Source organism: Salvelinus fontinalis, chromosome 29, assembly GCF_029448725.1.
Source record: "Salvelinus fontinalis isolate EN_2023a chromosome 29, ASM2944872v1, whole genome shotgun sequence".
Classification (NCBI taxonomy): domain Eukaryota; kingdom Metazoa; phylum Chordata; class Actinopteri; order Salmoniformes; family Salmonidae; genus Salvelinus; species Salvelinus fontinalis.
Genome location: NC_074693.1, coordinates 41,268,004 through 41,294,267, shown reverse-complemented (window position 1 = coordinate 41,294,267; position 26,264 = coordinate 41,268,004). Strand labels below are relative to the sequence as shown.

Below are 26,264 nucleotides of genomic sequence, written 5' to 3'. Positions count from 1 at the left end.
TGCTATGTACGCTCGCATGCATGGGTTGGTCTCTCTCTCTGTCGCTTTGTCCGTCTGCCTCTCTGTCTGTGTTCTCTCTATTTCTGTCATTCTTTATTTCTCTGTCGCTCCTTTCTCTTCATCATCGGTAAGGTCTCCCTCTCCCTCAGTCAGTCCATCCCATTACCGTCTCTCTCTCTCTCTCTCTCTCTCTCTCTCTCTCTCACACACACACACACTCCCTCACTCTCTCACTCTCCATCTATCTCCTGTCTCTGCTGCTCTAAGAGGAGCTAGCGAGCTAGCATAGTGCTGTTGTCATTCTCTGCGGTGTGAGCAATGGGAGCTCTCTGCTTGACTTGGCTAGATATAGTGTACTCTGTAGGCCGTCTCCAGCTCTAGCTCCACAGCTGACCGAGCTGTTTTAGCTGTTTTAGCACAGGGACATTGAAACGCTACATTAGACTCCGTCTGCACTGCATCAGAACGTCCCATGAACTCACAACAGCTCTAGAGGGAGCTAGCCTAGTGCTAGTGTCGACTGTAGTCTTTTCGTTGTTGCAAACTGCAGCAGCAGTATTCAATTATTCATATTTTTGCTCAGACTCCGAGCACCATCAGACTGAGAAGATAGGTGGAGAAGTATTTTTGGACCGTTTTGTAAATGCAGCTCTGACTCGGCTAGGAAAAGGGACTATCATGCGGGACTGGAGGGAATTCTGCTGGCCTTATGCAATGTTAAACTGATGCATACGTAAACAGTAAGGTATCTATTTTGTTTATGTTGTAGGTATGTTTTATTATAAATATTGTTTGGTGTTTTGGTTCTGTAGCTGCTGCTGGGTGAAGTTGGTGTTTGTGCATGCTTGTGCATGCGAGTGCTCATGCAAGCATGTGTGCTCTTGTGCGAATGTTGTGTGCACACGTGTGTATGTGTGTGTGCTTGTGACACAAAGAGGTTATTTTCCCATCGGGAAGGAACACATTTTGTCTGGTCCAGTAAAACACATCAGAGAAAACAAGCACTGTAAAGCAGTGGTGAAAAAAGTACCCAATTGTCATACTTGAGTAAAAGTAAAGATAACTTAATAGAAAATGACTCAAGTAAAAGTCACACAGTAAAATACTCCTTGAGTAAAAGTCTAAAAGTAATTGGTTTAGAATATACTTAAGTATCAAAAGTAAATGTAATTGCTAAAATGTACTTAAAGTGCCTTTGGAAAGTATTCATACCCGTTGACTTTTTCCACATTTTGTTAGGTTACAGCCTTATTCTAAAATTGATTAAATCGTTTTTTTCCCCCTCATCAATCTACACACCATACCCCATAATGACAAAGCAAAAGCAGGTTTAGAATTTTTTGCTAACTTGTAAATGTGATATTTCAGTTTTTTATTTTTATAAGTATTCAGACCCTTTACGCAGTAATTCGTTGAAACACCTTTTGCAGCCTCGAGTCTTTGTGGTTATGATTCTACAAACTTGGCACACCTGTATTTGGGGAGTTTCTCCCAATCTTCTCTGCAGATCCTCTCAAGCTCTTTCAGGTTGGATGGGGAGTGTTGCTACACAGCGATTTACAGGTCTCTCCAGAGATGTTTGATCTGGTTCAAGTTCAGTCTTTGGCCGGGCCACTCAGAGACTTGTCCCAAAGCCACTATATATAGGGGCAGTACTCAGTGAAATCAATTCCTGAAACAGGAAGTAAAAAATGTATAACATAGTTTTCATCAAGGACCTCTCAGTACTTTGCTCCGTTCATCTTTGCCTCGATCCTGAATAGTCTCCCAATCCCTGACGCTGAAAAACATCCCCACAGAATGACGCTGCCACCACCATGCTTCACCAGGTTTCCTCCAGACGTGACGTTTGGCATTCAGGCCAGAGTTCAATCTTAGTTGCATCAGACCAGAGAATCTTGTTTCTCATGGTCTTAGAGTCTTTAGGTGCCTTTTGGCAAACTCCAAGTGTCTGTCATGTGCCTTTTACTGAAGACTGGCTTCCGTCTGGCCACTCGACCATAAAGGCCTGATTGGTGGAGTCCTGCAGAGATGGTTATCCTTCTATAAGTTTCTCCCATCTCCACAGAGGACTCTAGAGCTCTGCCAGGGTGACCATCGGGTTCTTGGTCACCTCCCTGACCAAGGCCCTTCTCCCCCGATTGCTCAGTTTGGCCAGCTTTAGGATGAGTCTTAGTGGTTCCAAACTTCTTCCATTTCAGAATGATGGAGGCTACTGTGTTCTTGGGGACGTCCAGTGCTGCAGGAATGTTTCGGGTACCCTTCCTCACAACAAGGAGGCAGGAGGACTGCAGATGTGACCAGGGCAATCATTTGTAATGTCCGTATTGTGAGACGCCTAAGACAGAGCTACAGGGAGACAGGACGGACAGCTGATCGTCCTCGCCGTGGCAGACCACGTTTAACAACGCCTGCACATGATCGGTATATCTGAACAGCACAACTGCGGGACAGATACAGGGTGGCAACAGCTGCCCAAGTTACACCAGGAATGCACAATACCTCCATCAGGGCTCAGATGTCCTCAATAGGCTGAGAGAGGCTGGACTGAGGGCTTGTAGGCCTGTTGTAAGGCAGGTCCTTACCAGACATCACCGGCAACAACGTCGCCTATGGGCACAAACCACCGTTGCTAGACCAGACGAGACTGGCAAAAAAGTGCTCTTCACTGACGAGTCGTGGTTTTGTCTCACCAGGGGTGATGGTTGGATTCACATTTATCGTCGAAGGAATGAGCGTTATACCGAGGCCTGTACTCTGGAGCGGGATCGATTTGGAGGTGGAGGGTCCGTCATGGTCTGGAGCGATGTGTCACAGCATCATCGGACTGAGCTTGTTGTCATTGCAGGCAATCTCAACGCTGTACTTGGATGTGCACATTATGTGTGTGAGGTATGCCTAGATTGTGTACATGTCTGAAAAGTGTGCTTCCAATGACTGTATGCCAAACATAAAAAACTCTAGATCCTTAGATTACATTGATATAGTAAAACAAAGCAGCCAATCAGTCAGATTTTTATTGGAACATCAAATAGCCTGCGTGATCTCCATATGGCCACAGTAGCAGGCAATCAATCAATCAAACATATTTATAAAGCGCTTTTTACATCAGCCGATGTCACAAAGTGTAATATTGAAACCCAGCCTAAAACACCAAACAGCAAGCAATGCAGATGTAGAAGCACAGTGGCTTGGAAAAACTCCCTAGAAAGGCAGGAACATAGGAAGAAACGTAGAGAGTAACCAGGCTCTGAGGGGTGGCCAGTCCTCTTCTGGCTGTGCCGGGTTGAGATTATGGCCAAGATGTTCAAACGTTCATAGATGACTAACAGGGTCAAATAATAATAATAATAATAATAATAATAATAATAATAATCACAATGGTTGTAGAGGGTGCAACAGGTCAAATGGCTTTTAAATGTCAGTTGGCTTTTCATAGCCGAGCATTCAGAGACAGCAGGTGCGGTAGAGAGAGAGAGTCAAAAACGGCAGGTCCGCTTCAAGGTAGCATGTCCGGTGAACAGGGGACAGCAAGGAGTCATCAGGTCAGGTAGTCCTGAGGCATGGTCCCAGGGCTCAGGTCCTCCAGTAGGGGAGGGAGAGGGTGAGAGAATTAGAGGGAGCATAATTAAATTCACACACGACACCAGATAAGACAGGCAAAATACTCCATATATAACAGACTGACCCTAGCCCCCCGACACATAAACTATTGCAGCATAAATACTGGAGGCTGAGAAAGGAGGGGTCGGGAGACCTGGACAGTGCCAACGAGGCAGGATATAACCCAACCCACTTTGCCAAAGCACAGCCCCCACATAACTAGAGGGATATCTTCAACCACCAACTTACTACCCTGAGACAAGACCGAGTATAAGCCACGAAGATCTCCCACACGACACAAACCTGAGTGGGGCGCCAAACCCGGACAGGAAGATCACGTCAGTGACTCGACACACTCAAATGACGCACCCCTCCTAGGGACGGGATGGAAGAGCACCAGTAAGCCAGTGACTCAGCCCCCGTAATAGGGTTTGAGGCAGAGAATCCCGGTGGAGAGAGGGGAGCCGGCCAGGCAGGGACCGCAAGGGTGTTTCGTCGCTCCAGTGCTTTTCTGTTCACCTTCACACCCCTGAGCCAGACTACACTTAATCATAGGACCTACTGAAGAGATGAGTCTTTAATAAAGACTTAAAGGCCGAGACCGAATCTGCGTGTCTCACATGGATAGGCAGATGATTCCATAAAAATTGAGCTCTATAGGAGAAAGCCCTGCCTCCAGCTGTTTGCTTAGAAATTCTAGGGACAATAAGGAGGCCTGTGTCTTGTGACCGTAGCGTACATGTAGGTATGTACGGCAGGACCAAATTGGAAAGATAGGTAGGCGCAAGCCCATGTAATGCTTTGTAGGTTAGCAGTAAAACCATTAAATCAGCCCTAGCCTTAACAGGAAGCCACTGTAGAGAGGCTAGCACTGGAGTAATATGATCACATTTTTCAGTTCTAGTCAAGATTCTAGCAGCCATGTTTAGCACTAACAGAAGTGTATTTTGTGCTTTATCCGGGTGGCCGGAAAGTAGAGCATTGCAGTAGTCTAATCTAGATGTGACAAAAGCATGAATTAACTTTTCTGCATAATTTTTGGACAGAAAGTTTCAGATTTTTTCAATGTTACGTAGATGGAAAAAAAGTTGTCCTTGAAATAGTCTTGATATGTTCCTCAAAAGAGAGATCAGGGTCCAAATTAATGGCGGGGTCCTTCACAGTTTTATTTGAGACGACTGTACAACCATCAAGATTAATTGTCAGATACAACAGAAGATCTCTTTGTTCCTTGGGACCTAGAACTATCAAGTAAAAACAAAATTTTATTTGTCACATACACATGGTTAGCAGATGTTAATGCGAGTGTAGTGAAATGCTTGTGCTTCTAGTTCCGACCATGCAGTAACATCTAACAAGTGATCTAACAATTTCACTACAACTACCTTTATACACACAAGTGTAAAGGAATGAATAAGAATATGTACATAAAAATATACGGATGAGCGATTGTCCGAACGGCATAGGCAAGATGCAGTAGATGGCATAGAGTACAGTATATACATATGAGATGAGTAATGTAGGGTATGTAAACATTATATAAAGTGGCATAGTTTAAAGTGACTAGAGATACCTTTATTACATCAAATTTTTAATTATTTTTAATTATCTGTTTTGTCCGATTTTAAAAGTCAAAAATGTGCCGCCATCCACTTCCTTATGTCTGAAACACAGGCTTCCAGGAAGGGCAATTTTGGGGCTTCACCATGTTTCACCAAAATGTACAGCTGTGTATCGTCCGCATAGCAGTGAAAGTTAACATTATGTTCCCGAATGACATCACCAAGAGGTAAAATCTATAGCGAAAACATTAGTGGTCCCAAAACGGAACCTTGAGGATGTCATGACTAGAAGCTCATTATTTTTGTTGTAAATTGAAATTTGCTCTCGTAAATGTTAGCATTACTCCACCTTTGCGGGATGCGCCAGGGATATGGTCACGAGTGTAGCCAGGAGGAGAGGCCTCATTTAACACAGTAAATTCATCAGGCTTAATCCATGTTTTAGTCTGGTCAATCACATCAAGATTATGATCAGTGATTAGTTTATTGACTATAACTGCCTTGGAAGTGAGGGATCTAACATTAAGTAGCCCTATTTTGCGATGTGAGATATCGCAATATCTTTCAATAATGGAATGGAGGAATGGAACAGGAATGGAAAAGGTCTTTATCCTAGTGAGATTGCTAAGGCGAACACCGCCATGTTTAGTTTTGCCCAACCTAGGTCGAGGCACAGACACGGTCTCAATGGGGATAGCTGAGCTGACTACACTGACTGTGCTAGTGGCAGACTCCACTAAGCTGGCAGGCTGGCTAACAGCCTGCTGCATGGCCTGCACCCTATCTCAAGAGTGCTGAGTTCATACAGTGGCTTTGCTAAATAGAGTGAGATGAGATAGCCTAGCTATATAGAGGGAGATGAGATAGATAGCGGATGAGGTTGGCATAGTGAATTAGTCTGTCAGGGCTATGCAAGCCCAAAAATGGACTAAAGGAGCCTAATGTTACCCTTTATAATCCAAGGACCTTACATGTTCTGTTTTGAGGTGAATTGGCTCTGGCAGCCAAAACAGCCAAATACTCCATCTAAACGTGAATTGATTCTCAATTACGGTACAATTTTAGAAATGTGAAGCCCTCTACTTTCATATCACCTCAAAATAATTTCACAAATACTAAATATACACTTACTGTGCACAGGTTTGAACACAGTTTGAACAGACAGTATTTTCAGTGAAGACACATGTGTGGTGTCTGTCTTCCGTTTATACACAGGTGTTCGGCAACGCAGGTAGCTAATTAGCACAGGTATGGTATGCCTCTTGTCTTCCTTCTGTTTTCCGTAAATAAGCATTGTAACATGGTAACCCTATAAAGATGTGGCGTAATGTTACCTTTTGTTTTTTGAAAATGATTCATCTCCGATATGAAAGATACCCTCCTTATATTTCTAAAACCGTACTGAAAGCGATGCGTTTTAACGTTTAGAATGAGCGGCAGGGCGCTTAACAAAACTCCCTCGGGCCAGAAGACACTATTGTCAATAGACGCTAAAGGTAGTTAGCCTCTATGAATGGGTTAGGGCTATGCTAGAATAGTAAATCAACCTAACCCATGTGGCAATGGTAAAGAGAGAGAGAAATATAGCTGTGTGTTCACATTGTGTTCATATTGACCTGATTTGTGGCCAGGACAATGGCTAGGTCTTGTCTTGCTTGTACAGAAACCCATGGCTAGCCAATTCCAATGATAGTGAAAAGAGTGGACCAAAAAAACAGGAAGTGAACCCTGTTGGTGGCCATTTTGATAAAACTGTTGTTTGTACTCCTCACAAATGAAAGACAAGTGGAATTGAGGGTGATTTAGGTTGTATGCCATGACTTCACATCAAACAAACAGTCAATGGAGGAAATGGTATAGAGATGTGGTATATTTTTACTAGCTAATGGCTACAGTGTGCCTTTGAGCCATAGCTGGCATCTATCACAGTGTGTAATGTGGAATTCTCTGATTGTTCTCAGTTGGCTGAGAATGCTTGTGTTACTGTTAGATAGCATTAGTGTTGTGAAGTATACGTTAGAGCTGTCAGGAAGGTATTTCGTGGCCTACAGTATGCTAACTTTGCTCATGATGGCATTTTGCCAGGTTTACTCAGGAAGTAAACAGTTGGTTTTGGTGTGGGACATCGTGCCCATAAAGCATATATGTAGCAACTCTGCTAATTAGCACATTAGCTAATGTATCATGTGCTAGCAGCCTTGCATCATAAATTACACACAACTTGTGCACAAGCTATGGAGTATGAGACCACTGGGAATTGGTTAGGCCAAAAGTGCTGCCAAAAGTTGGTCAACTGTGTGATCGGGTCAATTGGAAATGAACTGCCATTAAATTGAAAACTACAGAGTGTGACGTTAATGCATTGTCTTGTTAATAGACAATGCATTTAGCACACTCCGCCATGTCCTTACCGTGTCTGAATCCTGGCTTAGGAAGGCCACCAACAATTCTGAGATTTCCATACCCAGCTACAACATTTTCCGTCACGATAGAGCTGCCAAAGGGGGAGGAGTTGCAATCTACTGCAGAGATAGCCTGCAAAGTTCTGTCATACTTTCCAGGTCTGTACCCAAACAGTTCGAACTTCTAATTTTAAAAATGAATCTCTCCAGAAATAAGTCTCTCACTGTTGCCGCCTGTTATAGACCCCCCACAGCACCCAGCTGTGCCCTGGACACCATATGTAAATTGATTGCCCCCCATCTAGATTCAGAGTTCGTTCTGTTAGGTGACCTAAACTGGGGTATGCTTAACACCCCGGCAGTCCTACAATCTAAGCTAGATGCCCTCAATCTCACACAAATCATCAAGGAACCCACCAGGTACAACCCTAAATCTGTAAACATGGGCACCCTCATAGACATTATCCTGACCAACTTGCCCTCCAAATACACCTCTGCTGTTTTCAATCAGGATCTCAGCGATCACTTCTCATTGCCTGTATCTGGTATGGGTCCGCGGTAAAACGACCACCCCTCAACACTGTCTAATGCTCCCTAAAACACTTCTGCGAGCAGGCCTTTCTAATCGACCTGGCCCGGGTATCCTGGAAGGATATCGACCTCATCCCGTCAGTCGAGGATGCCTGGTCATTCTTTAAAAGTAATTTCCTCACCATCTTTGATAAGCATGCCCCGTTCAAAAAATGCAGAACTAAGAACAGATATAGCCCTTGGTTCACTTTCTTTTTCTACTGTGTCATTGACTTGTTTATTGTGTTATTGGCTTGTTTATAGTTTACTCCATGTTGTTGTCTGTGTCACACTGCTTTGCTTTATTTTGGCCAGGTCGCCGTTGCAAATGAGAACTTGTTCTCAACTAGCCTACCTGGTTAAATAAAGGTGAAATAATAAAATTATAAATATAAATACGGGCTCTAAATCCTCCTCCTGTTGTAATTCCTCCCCAGGTTTTGATTACCATATACTGGCTGGGCCGGGCTGCCAACAGCTGCACGTCCTATAACGGGCCCACACTTGACCTGAAGGAGTTCGAAGGCCTGCTGTCACAGATGCGAAAGGTGCGTACAGGGAAGGACGTAAGGCTATGAGATGTCATAAACCCTGGGGTTTGTGGAGGCTCAGTCGCTTGCAGTGCTAAGGTTGGCGGTCCAATTCCTCGAAGGGCTGTGTATTTTAGATACTTTTTCCGCAGTTGCTAAGTGACTGTGCTATTAGGAATATTAGACGAGAAGGCACTGTCCAACCAAAGCATATGTTTTATTTTGCAGACATAAGGATGCTATTATGCAAGCTCCCCTCGGGGCGCATTCATTGTTTCACAACTTCCTTTATCTCCTCTCCTCTCTTCCCCTCATCACGGAGTCATCCCTAGAAGAGAATGCTCTCTCTCAATCTCTCTCTCTTTCTATCGCGCTCTCTATCTCTCTCTCTCTCTCTCTCTCTGTGTCCAGTGATGATCTCAGGCCTTCCACTGGTCTTCCAGAACCAGTGGTGTAGAGTACTTAAGTAAAAATACTTTAATGTACTACTTAAGTGTTTTTTGGGGGGTATCTGTACTTTACTTTACTATTTATATTTTTTGACAACTTCTACTTTTACTCCACTACATTCCTAAAGAAAATAATGTCGTTTTTACTCCATAGGTTTTCACTGACACCCAAAAGTACTTGTTACATTTTGAACGTTTAGCAAGACAGGAAAATGTTTAAATTCACACACTTATCAAGAGAACATCCCTGATCATCCCTACTGCCTCTGATCTAGCGCACTGAACACAAATTGACGCACTGAACACAAATTATTTGTTTGTAAATGATGTCTGAGTGTTGGAGTGTGCTGCTGGCTATCCGTACATTTATAAAAAAAATTAAAAAAAATTGTGCCATGTGGTTTGCTTAATATAAGGAATTTGAAATTATTTATACTTTTGCTTTTACTTTTGATACTTAAAAGTATATTTAAAACCAAAAAACTTTTTGACATTCAATCAAGTAATATTTTACTGGGTGACTTTTACTTGAGCCATTTTCTATTAAGGTATCTTTACCTGCACTCAAGTATGAAAATTGGGTACTTTTTCCACCACTGTCCAGAACCAGTGTCAGTTAGGCATATTAGAACCTGGACTTTGGCTTTGGACAGACATTGAGGGACAGACAGGGACGTAGCTGGAGCTACCGGTCCCCTCATTCAGAGCATGATGTCACTCCTCTGCCATTTATTCCATCCCAGCAATTTGACATCCCCATCTGCTATTCTCTTCAAATGAGAAAGGACCAATAAGCCTAGAATGCTTTCCCAGATGTCCTTATAATCCACCACAACAGGGCTACGTCTCCACTTAACAAAAGATAACGACAGTGACTTAACGTGAGAGAGAAATTCAATATATTTATGAAATAATGTTGTACGCAATACAGGAGATAGAGTGATATGTGTTAGCTGCTGTAGTGGTGAAAGACTCAAATGATGTAAACTTAATGTTGATGTAGACAAATAGTCATTTAACTTGACAAATGACACTCAGTCAATAGATCAGTTGAATATCCTGTCTGAAAATTTGTTACCTGAAAAGGGCCAATGTGTCCTCTACAGGTTAGTTAGGCTCTCTGAAGGCTAGTCAGTTCAATGGTCACCAGACACATTCCTAAAGTAGGGCTCTAGGTGTATTGGTGCTGGGCTGGAACAAAAGCCTGCACACCCTTTAGCTCCAGGACCACTGCTGTTGTCTGAGCTCACTCAGGTTTCAGCTTGGGGTTCACAGGACTGATCTGACCAATAAGTAAGACCCCCCCCCCCCCCCCCCCCCCTCAGAGTTGCCACTCAAAGCTAGCCATTGTACCCAAAATACCCACAACCCCTCCCCCCACACCCATCACAAGGTCAGACAAATAGGACCCCAGCATCCTCCTTCACTCGGGATCTGGCACAGAGAGAGAGGAAGAGAAAGGGGGAGTAAATTGGAGGGGAAAGTGGTTGAAGTGGAAGTAGGGAAGAGGGAGGGAGGGAGGGGGAAGGGGGAAGGGAAAGAAACTGAAAGGGATAGTGGGAGGAAGGGAGGGAGACTCTGCATGTAGAATTCTGCAAAAATAATGCATGCAGAGCAGAATTAGGCTGATAACCGCTGATTATCAAAATCCAGAAAAGAGACGTTAAATTCTACAATCATCTAAAAGGGAAGCGATTCCCAAACCTTTCATAACCACTCCATCACCTACAGAGAGATTAACCTAGAGAAGAGTCCCCTAAGCAAGCTGGTCCTGGGGCTCTGTTCACAAACACAAACAGACCCCACAGAGCCCCAGGACAGCAACAGCAACACAATTATACCCAACCAAATCATGAGAAAATGAAAAGATAATTACTTGACACATTGGAAAGAATTAACCAAAAAACAGAGCAAACTAGAATGCTATTTGGCCCTAAACAGAGAGTACATGGTGGCAGAATACCTGACCACTGTGACTGACCCAAAATTAAGGAAAGCTTTGACTATGTCCAGACTCAGTGAGCATATCCTTGCTATTAAGAGAGCCCACAGTTGGGAGACCTGGCTCTAAAGAGAAGACAGGCTATGTGCACACTGCCCACAAAACAAGACGGAAACTGAGCTGCACTTCCTAACCTCCTTCCAAATGTATGACCATATTAGAGACACATATTTCCCACAAAGACCCACAAAGACCCACAAAGAATTTGAAAATAAGTCAAATTTTGATGAACTCCCATATCTATTGAGTGAAATACCACAGTGTGACATCACAACAGTAAGATTTATGACCTGTTGCCACAAGAAAATGGCAACCAGTGAAGAACAAACACCACTGTAAATACAACCCATATTTATGTCTATTTATTTTCCCTTTTGTACTTTAACTATTTGCACATCGTTATAACACTGTACATAGCCATAATATGACATTTTAAATGTCTCTATTCCTTTGAAACTTTTGTGAGCTTAATGTTTACAGTTCATTTTGTATTGTTTATTTCACTATTTCACTTGCTTGGGCAATGTAAACATATGTTTCCCATGCCAATAAAGCCCTTTGAATTGAATTGAATTGAATTGAGAGGGGCTGAAGGAGGGAAAGAGACAGAAAGAGCGAGGGGAAGAGAGGGAGTAGGAGAGAGGGGTAAAGTAAGGCAATGGGGGGGGGGGGTAAAGAGGGGGGGGGGGGGGCTGCCAGGAGGGGGAATGGGAGGGGAGGAAGAGAAACAAGGCAAGACCAGGAGGTTCCTCAGGCAGGCAGGAAGGAAAAGCTTTTTCTCGGCCGTGGAAACCAAGGAGGCCACAGACCAGGATACACTGCTGCAGCTTATAGACGCACAGAGAGAGACAGAGGTAGAACATCTATTCAAATCGGAGAGAGGGAGAGGAAGTGAATGTAATTGTCCAGGTTGGAGGAATCATGGTGAGTGATGGATCCGGATTGGATGGGATATTGGGATAATCTCAACACAAATGTTTACATTGACGTGATGGATGTTTTTATTTGTGTGTGTGTGTGTGTGTGTGTGTGTGTGTGTGTGTGTGTGTGTGTGTGTGTGTGTGTGTGTGTGTGTGTGTGTGTGTGTGTGTTAGGAGGCGGAGGAAACGGAGAGCCCCCAACGCAGCATACGGGACAGCGGCTACATTGACAGCTGGGACTCGGAGCGCAGCGACTCGCTCTCCCCACCTCGCCACGGCCGAGAGGACTCCTTCGACAGCCTGGACTCGTTCGGGTCACGCTCCAGACAGACGCCCTCGCCGGACGTGCTGGTCACCCGCGGCATCGGCAGTGATGGTAGGACGCTAGACGCCCGGACAGGTCACACCACACATGCTTTTACTGTCACATACTTTCCGGTTGCTACCTGGGTCATATTCACTAGAAGCGAAACAGACAAAAATGGACCGAGACGGGGAGGGGCTACCTGAACTTCATTTTTGTTGTAAAATATGTTCTGTTGCTAAAGGTTTTGCTACGGTGTGAACTAATGAATATGACCCTGTTGTGTTATAGTGGCTTGCCGCTTGCGTAGCTGTAACTATTTTGTTCATGTATCGTCATAGCACATAGTGACTTACCTCATCCTCTACCAATGTTTTACTTTGTGCACTTTAATGATGCATGGCAGCCATTTTGCACATACAGTATCATTGGGGAAGGTCACCATCAGCTGACGTGAAACTAGCTGTCCCTATCTGCTCTTTTCAACCTCTCCCTGTCTCATATCAATGAAATCATCTGGCAGGGTGTCTTCTAGCTCAGCCCAGCTCTGCTATTGACATCTGTGCAAAGGCGGTTTGGTGTTGCGGCTGACTGTTTGGAGTTGTTGCCATGGGTTACATCTCTTTGAAGGCCCTCTTGAAGAGACATGTGTTGAGAGGAAGAGAGAACATTGAAATCAGGCGGTGGAGAGAGGAGATGGCAGCCTTGACTGATGGGTTGCAACATATTTCAGGGGAGTAGTGTTTTACACAGCATCTCATCTGTTCCAGTCTGAGTGGTGTTGCACACGATGATGAGACCTGAGACTGATACCTATTAGTCACTGTGGGTGTGAGTGTTTCTGCCTGTCATATAGGGGCACACTTAATCTTGTGCCTATATTTTTATATTTTTACACACAAACACACCATTAATGATTGATATAGTTCTACAGTCCTACAGCCCACTCGGGGCTAACTGGAGCTTAGCTGAGTGCCGTACTCAGATTATTGCATGGTGTGCTTTTTCCGTAAAGCTTTTTTGAAATCTGACGCAGCGGTTGCATTAAGGAGAAGTTTATCACTTGTATCTTTTATCAATGTTTATTATGAGTATTTCTGGAAATTAATGTGGCTCTCTGCAAAGTCACCGGATGTTTTGGAGGCAAAACATTACTGAACATAACGCGCCAATGTAAACTAAGATTTTTGGATATAAATATGAACTTTATCGAGCAAAACATACATGTATTGTGTAAGTCCTATGAGTGTCATCTGATGAAGATCATCAAAGGTTAGTGATTCATTTTATCTCTATTTCTGCTTTTTGTGACTCCTCTCTTTGGCTTGAAAAATGGCTGTGTTTTTCTGTGACTAGGTACTAACATAGTCAGATGGTGTGCTTTCGTCGTAAAGCCTTTTTGAAATCGGACACTGTGGTGGGATTAACAACAAGTTTATCTTTAAAATTATGTAAAATAGTTGTATGTTTGAGGAATTTTAATTATGAGATTTCTGTTGTTTGAATTTGGCGCCCTGCACTTTCACTGGCTGTTGTCAAGTCGATCCCGTTAACGGGATCTCAGCCGATCTCAGCCGTAAGAAGTTAAAAGGCCAAACAAAAGTAATTTGATAATCAACAATGAACACGGTTACATGCACACAATAATACAATTATTGTGGATAGCCAGATTAATTAATACTTTGTTTAAAACGTTTACATGCTTTGCATATAGAACAATTTCCCTAATAATCCTGTTTACATGGACACATCTGAAAGCAGGTTAGCTGATGGGACTTTTGATAAATGCACAAAACCAGCAATCAAATAAGCGTTTTACCACAGTGGACTGTAATGTCTGCTCCCAACTCACACTCTCAAACACGTAGATCCCCTGAACGCAGCTCACGTTCCAGCCCACTTTCCAGCTCACACTCTCAAACACATAGATCCTCTGAATGCAGCTCACTCTCCAGAATCCATTCACCTGAATTCTGATCACCTGTTCACACACCTGTATGTCATGATCACACACTATTTAGTTCAGTTCTTTGCACCCCATAATTGTGAGGTATTGTTTGTTTTGTGGCACACTTCTATTCAGAGCCTTGTTTTTCCCGTATTAGTCCGCATGTGTATCATAGTTTTGGCCTTTCTCACTAACGACGCCTTTTTGCCTATTCCCTGCCTGTACTTTTGCCTATCGGATTTCCTGTCACCAACCTCTTGCCTGATCTCGCGGACTACGTTACTAGCCTTTTCCCTGCCTGTACTGTTGCCTTTTTGGATCCCTTGGTTTGACGTTTTGCCTGCCCGTGGATCCAGCTACCTGCTTCCTCCTGTGGTCCTTTACAAATAAACACCTGCTGCGCCCTGCGCTTGAAACCAGCTCTCTATCTTCCATCGTATTACAGTGACCGTGTTATTTTTTAGAAGACTATTTGATTCTGAGTTCTGATGTAGGACGTTTATGTGACAACTGTTTATAAGATGCATATTTCAATATTTTACGAACTCACTTCACTCGCGCATTAGAGGGAGGCTTTTGGCACATGCCCATATCAAATACACCATTGGAACGCTGATTAAGCTGTTTGCATGTCCTAATAATTTCAAAGATTGCTCATAAAACCAGGTGTTTTAATCTGCATATGCTAACTTCGATTTTGACCTTACGCCAATTAAGATAACATAACATTTACATGACTAATGCCATACTCAGCCTTCTGCCATAATCAGATTAATTCTGATTTATGAATTATATAAACATGCTCGCTGTGTTGTACCTTGAACCAAATAGTCTAACAAATGGAAAAACTCCTATAAAAGCAAAGTACAAAGACTTGATTTTTTGGGGGTCTTTATGAAGACTTCCTCTATATCAAATATCATCTAACTTTATTAGAGAGACAATATTATATGAATATATAGTTATTCAAAGATATCTTCACTATTTCAGTCTCTGTTTTGTCATTTACCAAGAAAGTAATCTATGGGGCCAGTAGAGACATAAATGGTTCAGATTTATTACAAAAGCCACTGCCAATTTGAGTTAACTTCAGCCAACAATAACCAAAACACTAGGGGTGTGATACGGACAAGCTCACCATATTCAAGAGAAGCCAAATCAGCTCGAAGTAACTTCAAATCAAGCCTTCGATTTGGTCATGGAATAACTCAAGTTAGCGGTGGCTTTTGAAACTAAACTAAACTATGGATGACAGTCTCTCTTGCCCCCATAGACTTCTATCGGGGTACATGGAAAACTGGAAGTCTAAGAACAGGAGCTTATCTGAAGGAGGAGTTGTTGGCTTATTCATGTGATTTAGGCTCCATTTTGTGACGACATTGGTCTGACACATTGGTCTGACAAGCGCCTTTCATTAGGGCTTTGATTGATAACCACTTTTTAGGAATGGTGAGAGCCAGAGGCAGATGTGGCAGACCTTTACAATGCTGAAGTAGCCTACAATAATTTCCTCTAAAAAGCACGTTCTGTATTGTATTACTGCCTTATTAAAACTTCTTATGGCTGAGATCCCGTTAACGGGATCGATATGACAACAGCCAGTGAAAGTGCAGGGCGCCAAATTCAACAGAAATCAACAGAAATTCAACAGAAATCTCATAATTAAAATTCCTCAAACATACATGTCTCTTATACCATTTTAAATGTAATCTTGTTGTTAATCCCACCAAAGGGTCCGATTTCAAATAGGCTTTTCAGCGAAAGCACCACAAACGATTATGTTAGGTCACCGCAAAATCACAGACAAACACAGTCATTTTTCCAGCCAAAGACAGGAGTCACAAAAAGCAGAAATAGAGATAAAATTAATCACTAACCTTTGATGATCTTCATCAGATGACACTCATAGGACTTCATGTTACACAATACATATATGTTTTGTTCGATTAAGTTCATATTTATATCCAAAAACCTCAGTTTACATTGGCGCCATGTTCAGAAATGCCTCCAAAATATTCGGAGAAATTGCAGAGAGCCACGTCTAATAACATAAATACTCATCATAAACTTTGATGAAAGATACATGTTTTACATAGAATTAAAGATACACTTGTTCTTAATGCAACCGCTGTGTCAGATTTCAAAAAGACTTACGGCAAAACACAATATTCAATCATCTGAAAACAGCGTTCAGCCACAAAAGCAAGCCATACAGTTACCCGCCAAATTATGCAGTCAACAAAACTCATAAAAAGCATTATAAATCTTCACTTACCTTTGCTGATCTTCGTCGGAATGCACTCCCAGGACTCCCACTTCCACAAGAAATTTTCGTTTTGTTCGGTAATGTCCATAATTTATGTCCAAATAGCTATTTTTGTTAGCGTGTTTGGTCAACAAATCCAATGTCAGGAAGCGCGTTCACTAAAAGCTGACAAAATGTCCAAAAGTTCCGTAACAGTCAGTAGAAACATGTCAAATTATGTATTGAATCAATCTTTAGAATGTTTTTAACATAAATATTGAATAACGTTCCAACCGGAGAATTACATTGACTTCAAATGAGCGATGGAACAGAGCTCCCTCTCATGTGAACGCGCATGGTTAGAGCATGGTCAGGTCATGGCAGACCTGACTAATTCCCCTCTCATTCGGCCCCCCTTCACAGTAGAGGCATCGGACAAGGTTCTACAGACTGTTGACATTTAGTGCAAACTCATCCATATCTCGCTGTGAATTCAATAGGATCTTGGTTGAAAATCGACCAACCTCATAATTCCCACTTCCTGTTTGGATTTTTTCTCAGGTTTTTGACTGCCATATGAGTTCTGTTATACTCAGAGACATCATTCAAACAGTTTTAGAAACTTCAGAGTGTTTTCTATCCAATATGAATAATAATATGCATATATTAGCAACTGGGACTGAGGAGCAGGCAGTTTACTATGGGCACCTCTGTGCATCTGTTAAGGCTGTCACTCTCCTCATCCTCGGATGAGGTGAGGAGAGAAGGATCTTCAGACCAAAACGCAGCTTCAGGGAAATAAGCCATCTTTATTATAAATACGACGGCAACACGAAACAAAACAAAACACTTTCAAACTTACAAAATAAGAAAACGACGTATAACGAAACCTGAACATAAACTCACATCAATAAACGTAAACTCACGGACAGGAACGTTACATCAAAACGCACAAACAGCCAAACAGTCCCGTATGTGAATATACATCGACAACACGAGAGACATCACAGGAGACAATCACCCACAAACAAACAGTGAGAACGCCCTACCTAAATATGACTCTTAATTAGAGGAAAACGCAAACCACCTGCCTCTAATCAAGAGCCATACCAGGTAACCCAAAACCAACATAGAAACAGATAACATAGACTGCCCACCCAAAACACATGCCCTGACCATAAACACATAAAAAACAACATAAAACAGGTCAGGACCGTTACAGAACCCCCCCCTCAAGGTGCGAACGCCGGGCGCACCAGCACAAAGTCCAGGGGAGGGTCTGGGTGGGCAGTTGACCACGGTGGTGGCTCCGGCTCTGGACGCTCTCCCCACACCACCATAGTCACTCCCCTCTTCTGTCTACCCCTTCCAATGACCACCCTAAAACTACCTTCCCCTAAATAAACGGCCAGCACCGGGACAAGGGGCAGCACCGGGACAAGGGGTAGCACCGGGACAAGGGGCAGCACCGGAACAAGGGGCAGCACCAGGATAAGGACCAGCACCGGAATAAGGGGCAGCACCGGGACAAGGGGCAGCACCGGGACAAGGGGCAGCACCGGGACAAGGGGCAGCACCGGGACAAGGGGCAGCACCGGGACAAGGGGCAGCACCGGGACAAGGGGCAGCACCGGAACAAGGGGCAGATCCCGGCTGAAGGACTCTGGCAGGTCCTGGCTGAGGGACTCTGGCAGGTCCTGTTTGGACGGCTCTGGCAGGTCCTGGCTGGACGGCTCTGGCAGGTCCTGGCTGGACGGCTCTGGCAGGTCCTGGCTGGACGGCTCTGGCAGGTCCTGGCTGGACGGCTCTAGCAGGTCATAGCAGGACGGCTCTGGCAGGTCCTGGCTGGACGGCTCTGGCAGGTCCTGGCTGGACGGCTCTGGCAGGTCCTGGCTGGACGGCTCTGGCAGGTCCTGGCTGGACGGCTCTGGCAGGTCCTGGCTGGACGGCTCTGGCTGGTCATGGCAGGACGGCTCTGGCTGGTCATGGCTCGCTGGCGGCTCTGGCAGATCCTGTCTGGTTGGCGGCTCTGGCAGATCCTGTCTGGTTGGCGGCTCTGGCAGATCCTGTCTGGTTGGCGGCTCTGGCAGATCCTGTCTGGTTGGCGGCTCTGGCAGATCCTGTCTGGTTGGCGGCTCTGGCAGATCCTGTCTGGTTGGCGGCTCTGGCAGATCCTGTCTGGTTGGCGGCTCTGGCAGATCCTGTCTGGCGGGCGGCTCTAGCGGCTCCTGTCTGGCGGGCGGCTCTAGCGGCTCCTGTCTGGCGGGCGGCTCTAGCGGCTCCTGGCAGACGGGCGGCTTTGCAGGCTCATGGCAGACGGGCGGCTTTGCAGGCTCAAGACAGACGGGCGGCTTTGCAGGCTCATGGCAGACGGATGGCTCAGACGGCGCTGGGGAGACGGATGGCTCAGATGGCGCTGGGGAGACGGATGGCTCAGATGGCGCTGGGGAGACGGATGGCTCAGATGGCGCTGGGGAGACGGATGGCTCAGATGGCGCTGGGGAGACGGATGGCTCTGTAGGGAGGAGAAGGAGAGACAGCCTGGTGCGTGGTCTAGGCACTGGCTGCGCTGGAGAGGAGGAAACAGCAGGAGAGAGAACCCGGAGAGACAGCCTGGTACGGGGGGCTGCCACCGGAGGACTGGTACATGGAGGTGGCACCGGGTCTACCGGACCGTGAAGGAGGACACGTGCTCTTGAGCACCAAGCCTCCCCAACCCTACCAGGTTGAATGATCCCCGTAGCCCTGCCAGTGCGGCGAGGTGGAATAGCCCGCACTGGCCTATGCAGGCGAACCGGGAACACCACCTGTAAGGCTGGTGCCATGTACGCCGGCCCGAGGAGACGTACTGGAGGCCAGATACGTTGGGCCGGCTTCATGACATCCGGCTCGATGCCCAACCTAGCCCTCCCAGTGCGGCAAGGTGGAATAGCCCGCACTGGGCTAAGCACGCGTACTGGGGACACCGTGCGCTTTACCGCATAACACGGTGTCTTACCAGTACGACGCCTTCTACCTCCACGGTAAGCACGGGGAGTTGGCTCGGGTATCCTACCCGGCTTTGCCACACTCCTCGTGTGCCCCCCCCCAAGAATTTTTTTGGTCTGACTCACGGGCTCCCAACCGCGTCGTCGCGCTGCCTCCTCATACCAGCGCCTCTCAGCCTTCGCTGCTTCCAACTCCTCCTTTGGACGGCGATATTCCCCTGGTTGAGCCCAAGGTCCTCTACCGTCCAGGATCTCCTCCCAAGTCCAGGAGTCCTTGTTGCTCCGTAGAGCATTCCCATACCGCTTGGTCTTAGCGTGGTGGGTGATTCTGTTACGGCTGTCACTCTCCTCATCCTCGGATGAGGTGAGGAGAGAAGGATCTTCAGACCAAAACGCAGCTTCAGGGAAATAAGCCATCTTTATTATAAATACGACGGCAACACGAAACAAAACAAAACACTTTCAAACTTACAAAATAAGAAAACGACGTATAACGAAACCTGAACATAAACTCACATCAATAAACGTAAACTCACGGACAGGAACGTTACATCAAAACGCACGAACAGCCAAACAGTCCCGTATGTGAATATACATCGACAACACGAGAGACATCACAGGAGACAATCACCCACAAACAAACAGTGAGAACGCCCTACCTAAATATGACTCTTAATTAGAGGAAAACGCAAACCACCTGCCTCTAATCAAGAGCCATACCAGGTAACCCAAAACCAACATAGAAACAGATAACATAGACTGCCCACCCAAAACACATGCCCTGACCATAAACACATAAAAAACAACATAAAACAGGTCAGGACCGTTACAGCATCTTTCATCCAAGCTACTCAATACTGCCCCTGCAGCCATAAGAAGTTAACACATATTTGTTTTAAGATAGTGACAACATGGACCATTTTATTCTCTATTTTAGGACACTTGGGGGTATCCGAAAAGAATGTGTAAAAATGATTTGATGACATTTTTTAATCTGGCCTTAGAAATACCGTAACAATAAAATATGTCAAATCGGATCATGCCAAAGTTCTGTCCGAATAAGAATGCTAGAGGGATTTAAAATGCATCAGAGAGGTGTTGAAAGGTTCAGGAAAGCAGAAGGAAGATCATCGGGATCATTGTGAATGTTATCTTTCTTGGAGCAGGGACATCAATTCATTACCCCCGAGTCATTACGTGCTGTTTTGTCACAGTCCCTTCTAACGAGTCCTGCGTAACTTGTGGGCGTTGTAGAGGGCAACCGAAAACACATATATGTTCCTGAGAGGCTTACCTTTCAGGAATGGGGTCATTGTAGCTAATGGCCCAAACTGTTCAAACGCTAGAGCCAAATTCATAGGATGAAAACAAATTCAACATGTCTCACCGGCTTTAGAAAACCATTGGTTGCAAACAGCCTGACCGCCGTCTCAAAGGCGGCCACATGGTCCTGAAACACACCTGTAATTGCTATACTGGTACAATAGTAGCAAACAGCTTGCTACTGAGGACCATCTTCTGTATAGCAGTTGCAACATTATATCTATCAATGTCATCCCAACAGAGGAACTTGCTCCATCAAACACAACAGAAGAAAAATATATGATATGAATGTTTTATGTATTTTCCAGGCATGGATAGAGAAGCCAAGAAAACTCTTAGGCCCTGTATTTTAAAGCCCGATGATTGATTGTCCTACCAGGGCATTTTAAAAAGCTGATTGTTCAAGGGGGACTGAGCCAAGAGTGAGGCCTAACCGTAACCGCACCATCCTGTCCAGAGTGACTCTAGCCTGCTTCCATCTTTTAATATACATATGTGCACACAAACACACGCAGACATTTTTTGAGCTGCCAGTCCATCTTTGACCTTTGCAGCTCAGTTATGTTTCAGGTTTTTATTGCCATGTGCACTAGTACAGTGGAACACCTTTCTTGCTTGCTTTTTCCAAACAATGCAGTACTCTATATCAGTCAGTTGTACTATAACAAATCAAATAAAAAGTCAAGTGGAGCAGAAACATACAAGAAATCGAAATAAGAAGAACACGAAAAAGTAAGTAAGCTATATGTAGGGTCAGATCCAGGGTCAGTAGCTATATACAGTGTCAGTTCCAGGGTCAGTAGCTATATACAGGGTCAGTTCCAGGGTCAGTAGCTATATACAGGGTCAGTTCCAGGGTCAGTAGCTATATACAGGGTCAGTGCCATGGTCAGTAGCTATATACAGTGTCAGTTACAGGGTCAGTAGCTATATACAGGGTCAGTTCCAGGGGCAGTAGCTATATACAGGGTCAGTGCCATGGTCAGTAGCTATATACAGGGTCAGTAGCTATATACAGGGTCAGTTACAGGGTCAGTAGCTATATACAGGGTCAGTTCCAGGGTCAGTAGCTATATACAGTGTCAGTTACAGGGTCAGTAGCTATATACAGGGTCAGTTCCAGGGTCAGTAGCTATATACAGGGTCAGTGCCATGGTCAGTAGCTATATACAGTGTCAGTTACAGGGTCAGTAGCTATATACAGGGTCAGTTCCAGGGGCAGTAGCTATATACAGGGTCAGTTCCAGGGTCAGTAGCTATATACAGTGTCAGTTACAGGGTCAGTAGCTATATACAGGGTCAGTTCCAGGGTCAGTAGCTATATACAGGGTCAGTGCCAGGGTCAGTAGCTATATACAGGGTCAGTGCCAGGGTCAGTAGCTATATACAGGGTCAGTTCCAGGGTCAGTAGCTATATACAGGGTCAGGTCCAGGGTCAGTAGCTATATACAGGGTCAGTTCCAGGGTCAGTAGCTATATACAGGGTCAGTTCCAGGGTCAGTAGCTATATACAGGGTCAGTTCCAGGGTCAGTAGCTATATACAGGGTCAGTTCCAGGGTCAGTAGCTATATACAGGGTCAGTTGCAGGGTCAGTAGCTATATACAGGGTCAGGTCCAGGGTCAGTAGCTATATACAGGGTCAGGTCCAGGGTCAGTAGCTATATACAGGGTCAGGTCCAGGGTCAGTAGCTATATACAGGGTCAGTTCCAGGGTCAGTAGCTATATACAGGGTCAGGTCCAGGGTCAGTAGCTATATACAGGGTCAGGTCCAGGGTCAGTAGCTATATACAGGGTCAGGTCCAGGGTCAGTAGCTATATACAGGGTCAGGTCCAGGGTCAGTAGCTATATACAGGGTCAGTTCCAGGGTCAGTAGCTATATACAGGGTCAGGTCCAGGGTCAGTGCCAATACCATATTTACACTGGAGTGGTAGGGTTAAATATGTATAGGGGTAAGGTGATTAGGCATCAGGATATACAGTATGATAAACAGAGTTTGTGTGTAAACAGCATTCTCACTACGCTCTATTTCTCTCTAATTTTCTTACGCACTTATTGCTGGGGCAAACAACTATCTGTTTTTCACTGTATTTAGGTATGGGTGGCCACACGTGTATGTTTTCATGTTTTCATTTTGGATGGTGCTAGTGCATGTCCTTTCATTACCAGACAATGGATGCAAACGTCCATATTCCAATGCGTCCACCATGTTTGCAAATGTCGCATATTACATATGATGCCGTGAGAAAAGTCTAATGTCGGAAACAACTGTAAAGAATATTTACTGACTGCGTCGAAGACACGAATGGAGTCTGGATTATAGCTTGGCTGAATCGGAAGGTGTTTTGTAATGTCATGCCAGTCATAGAAAGACGTTGAGTAGTACCACAGTGTATTGCAGCGCAACCGCTTAACTTTTAATGGAGGCTTGTAAAAGGTTATGACGTTCGTCACCGAATGTATGTTTGGGCTGACATTCTGAAAACGAATTGCAACACATGGGACGAGGCCAAGCTTCCTGTCTAGGGCCAGGGTGTGTTATTGTTTCATAGGAACTGGAAGTGTGGAGGAAAAGGTTGTGTCTATGGGTGAAAGTGCTTAGAGCTGGAGAGGTTGATGTTTGGTTTGCTATTGGTTTGTAGGGAAAGTTGGGCGGTTGATGTTTGGTTTGCTATTGGTTTGTAGGGAAAGTTGGGCGGTTGCTGTTTGGTTTGCTATTGGTTTGTAGGGAAAGTTGGGTGGTTGATGTTTGGTTTGCTATTGGTTTGTAGGGAAAGTTGGGCGGTTGATGTTTGGTTTGCTATTGGTTTGTAGGGAAAGTTAGGTGGTTGATGTTTGGTTTGCTATTGGTTTGTAGGGAAAGTTGGGTGGTTGATGTTTGGTTTGCTATTGTTGTTGCGAAAGTCTGAGTGATTGATATTGAGTTTGTAGGGAAGCATTGAGAAGTAGATGTTTGGTTTGCTATTGGATTGTAATAAAACGCTAAGTAGTTGGTGTTTGTTTGCTATTGGTTTATAGGGAAACATTGATTGATTGATGCTGGGTTTCCTATGTAGGTAAACATGGAGTGGTTTTGGTGAAATGAATTAAGTGAGGCCAGCTGTACATTAAAATAGGTTTCACTATCCATGTCACGGTGACTCATGTCCAGATCATCTCCAGCCCTGGGCTCATCTAACTCTGACTCTAGAACAGTTCCTGGAGGCCCACACACTAGATCTGAGAACAGCTGAGCAGACCAGAGATCAGCCAATGAAACAAGGTTTGATTACCCCAAGAAGAAAAGCTCCAAATGATCACTGTTTACACAAAATAGCTACACCAAACTAGTTTTTCATGGTCCAGGGTTTTCTTATGCTGCTACCGCCATTCAGCTCTCACACTCACTCTGGAAGTTCACTTAGTCCATCCCGAAAATAATTAGAGGACACAGGATTTTAATTTAATCTTCAAAGGGAATTTGATATCGACAGCCCTCTTTTGTTAGAGTTATGTAGATCAGCACACATTGTGGATAAATATACATCATTGTGTTACTGTACTCTATCCCTATTCTAGTCTTCCCTTCCCTATTATTTTCTTCCCTCTTCTCTTCCCTCTCTTTCTGCTAAAGCCGATCCATCCACAGTCAGCAACTATGGAACTGAATACAGTGGGTTATGTGATGTCATTGAAATGTGTTTTATTTGTAATCACGTGGCAAGGAACTTCACAGACACACAGCAGTGCTTTAACATGTGTGGAACCATGATATCATACACACAGAATGGAGGGAGTGGTTGAGGGGGGGTTTGCACGGGGGGGGGGCTTTCATGGTTGAGGGAGCAGCTCTCGGGGAACTGTGCGGGGGACCTTGGATGGTCGGGGGCCTGGCGGTTGGGAGCTTGGCCTGGAGGACGGTAGGTCACTGGTTCGGGTCCCAGTTTTGACTTGGTGGGAGGTCTGTCAACGTGGGCGGGGTGCTTGACCCTGGTTGCTCCTGTAGGTCGCTCTGGATGGGAGTCTGCTAGATGACTGAATGTAATGTAAATGTTGAGCGTCTTCACTGCAGGAAGATTCTATATTTTAATATTCAATAAAACAATATATTTTTTGTTGTCGAAAGACCTAGTTATTTTGTTGCTTTAACAGATATTTCTGAATATATTTTTTTATATTTATGGGATTAGTGATGCATTTACGTCTGTCCCTCTTATGCAAACAATTTACCCCTTTAAAATAATTTACCATTCCACCAAGTTACATGTTTCACGGCACATGACTTCATTTGGGCCTCCTGAACAGCATGGCGGGAAAGGAAGTTAGTATTCTCTGTCTTTATGGTCAGTTTATAATTGTTTTATCTTTGACTGAGGTGGTCTAGCTCAACACGTCAACCCTGTTCCCTTAATTAATGTTAGCAAAGATTTTATTTGATTAAACATTTGTTATGTGTGGAAGATTTGTATAATTCCTCATTTAATTTACACCATGTGGTCCAATGAGGAGAAATGGCTGATCTTCACCTCAACCCTGTTATCCAGCCTACACAATACCCCATCATGTCAAAGTGGAACTTTGTTTTTCAAGAAAAAAAATAGAATTAATAAAAATACGAAAAGCTGAAATGTCTTGAGTCAATAAGTATTTAACGCCTTTGTTATGGCAAGCCTAAATAAGTTCAGGAGTAAAAATGTGCTCAACAAGTCACATAATACGTTGCATGGACTCACTCTGTGTGCAGTAATAGTGTTCAACATGATTTTTTAATGACTACCTCATCGCTGTACCCCACACATACAATTATCAGTAAGGTCCCTCAGTCGAGCAGTGAATTTCAAACACAGATTCAATCACAAAGACTAGGGAGGGTTTCTAATGCCTCGCAAAGAGGGGCACCTATTGGTAGATGGGTAAAAAATGTAATAGCAGATATTGCATATCCCTTTGAGCATGGTGAAGTTATTAATTACACTTTGGATGGTATATCAATGCATCCAGTCACTACAAAGATGCAGGCGTCCTTCCTATAACTCTGTTGCCACAGAGGAAGGAAACTCAGGGATTTCACCATGAGGCCAATGGTGACTTTAAAACAAAGAGTTTAATGGCTGTGATCTGAGAAAACTGAAGATGGATAAACAGCATTGTAGTTACTTCACAATTCTAACCTAATTGACAGATTGAAAAGGAGGCCTGTACAGAATAAAAAAACATTCTACAACATGCATCCTGTTTGCAACAATGCACAAAAGTGATACTGCAAAAAATTATGCAAAGCAATTTCAAAGTGTTATGTTTTGGGCAAATCCAATACAACACATTACTGAGTACCATTCTCCATATTTTCAAGCATAGTGATGGCTGTATCATGTTATGGTTATGCTTGTAATCATTAAGGACTGGGGAGTTTTTCAGGATAAAAAATAAGTGGAATGG

The 26,264-nt window shown here is 44.3% G+C and overlaps 1 protein-coding gene across 9 annotated transcripts in view; it reads left to right on the top strand.

Moving 5' to 3' along the window:
• Positions 1 to 26,264, top strand: part of LOC129827990 (LIM and calponin homology domains-containing protein 1-like) — a 164,612-nt gene that overhangs the window by 89,842 nt on the left and 48,506 nt on the right. For 8 of the 9 annotated variants that reach the window (XM_055889368.1, XM_055889369.1, XM_055889364.1 and 5 more), the window contains exons 6-7: positions 8,575 to 8,685; positions 12,213 to 12,414. In XM_055889368.1, the coding sequence (XP_055745343.1) occupies positions 8,575 to 8,685; positions 12,213 to 12,414 (313 nt within the window). Of the gene's footprint in view, positions 1 to 228; positions 746 to 8,574; positions 8,686 to 12,212; positions 12,415 to 26,264 lie in introns of those variants that run through there. The other variant, XM_055889372.1, reaches the window with a different exon arrangement.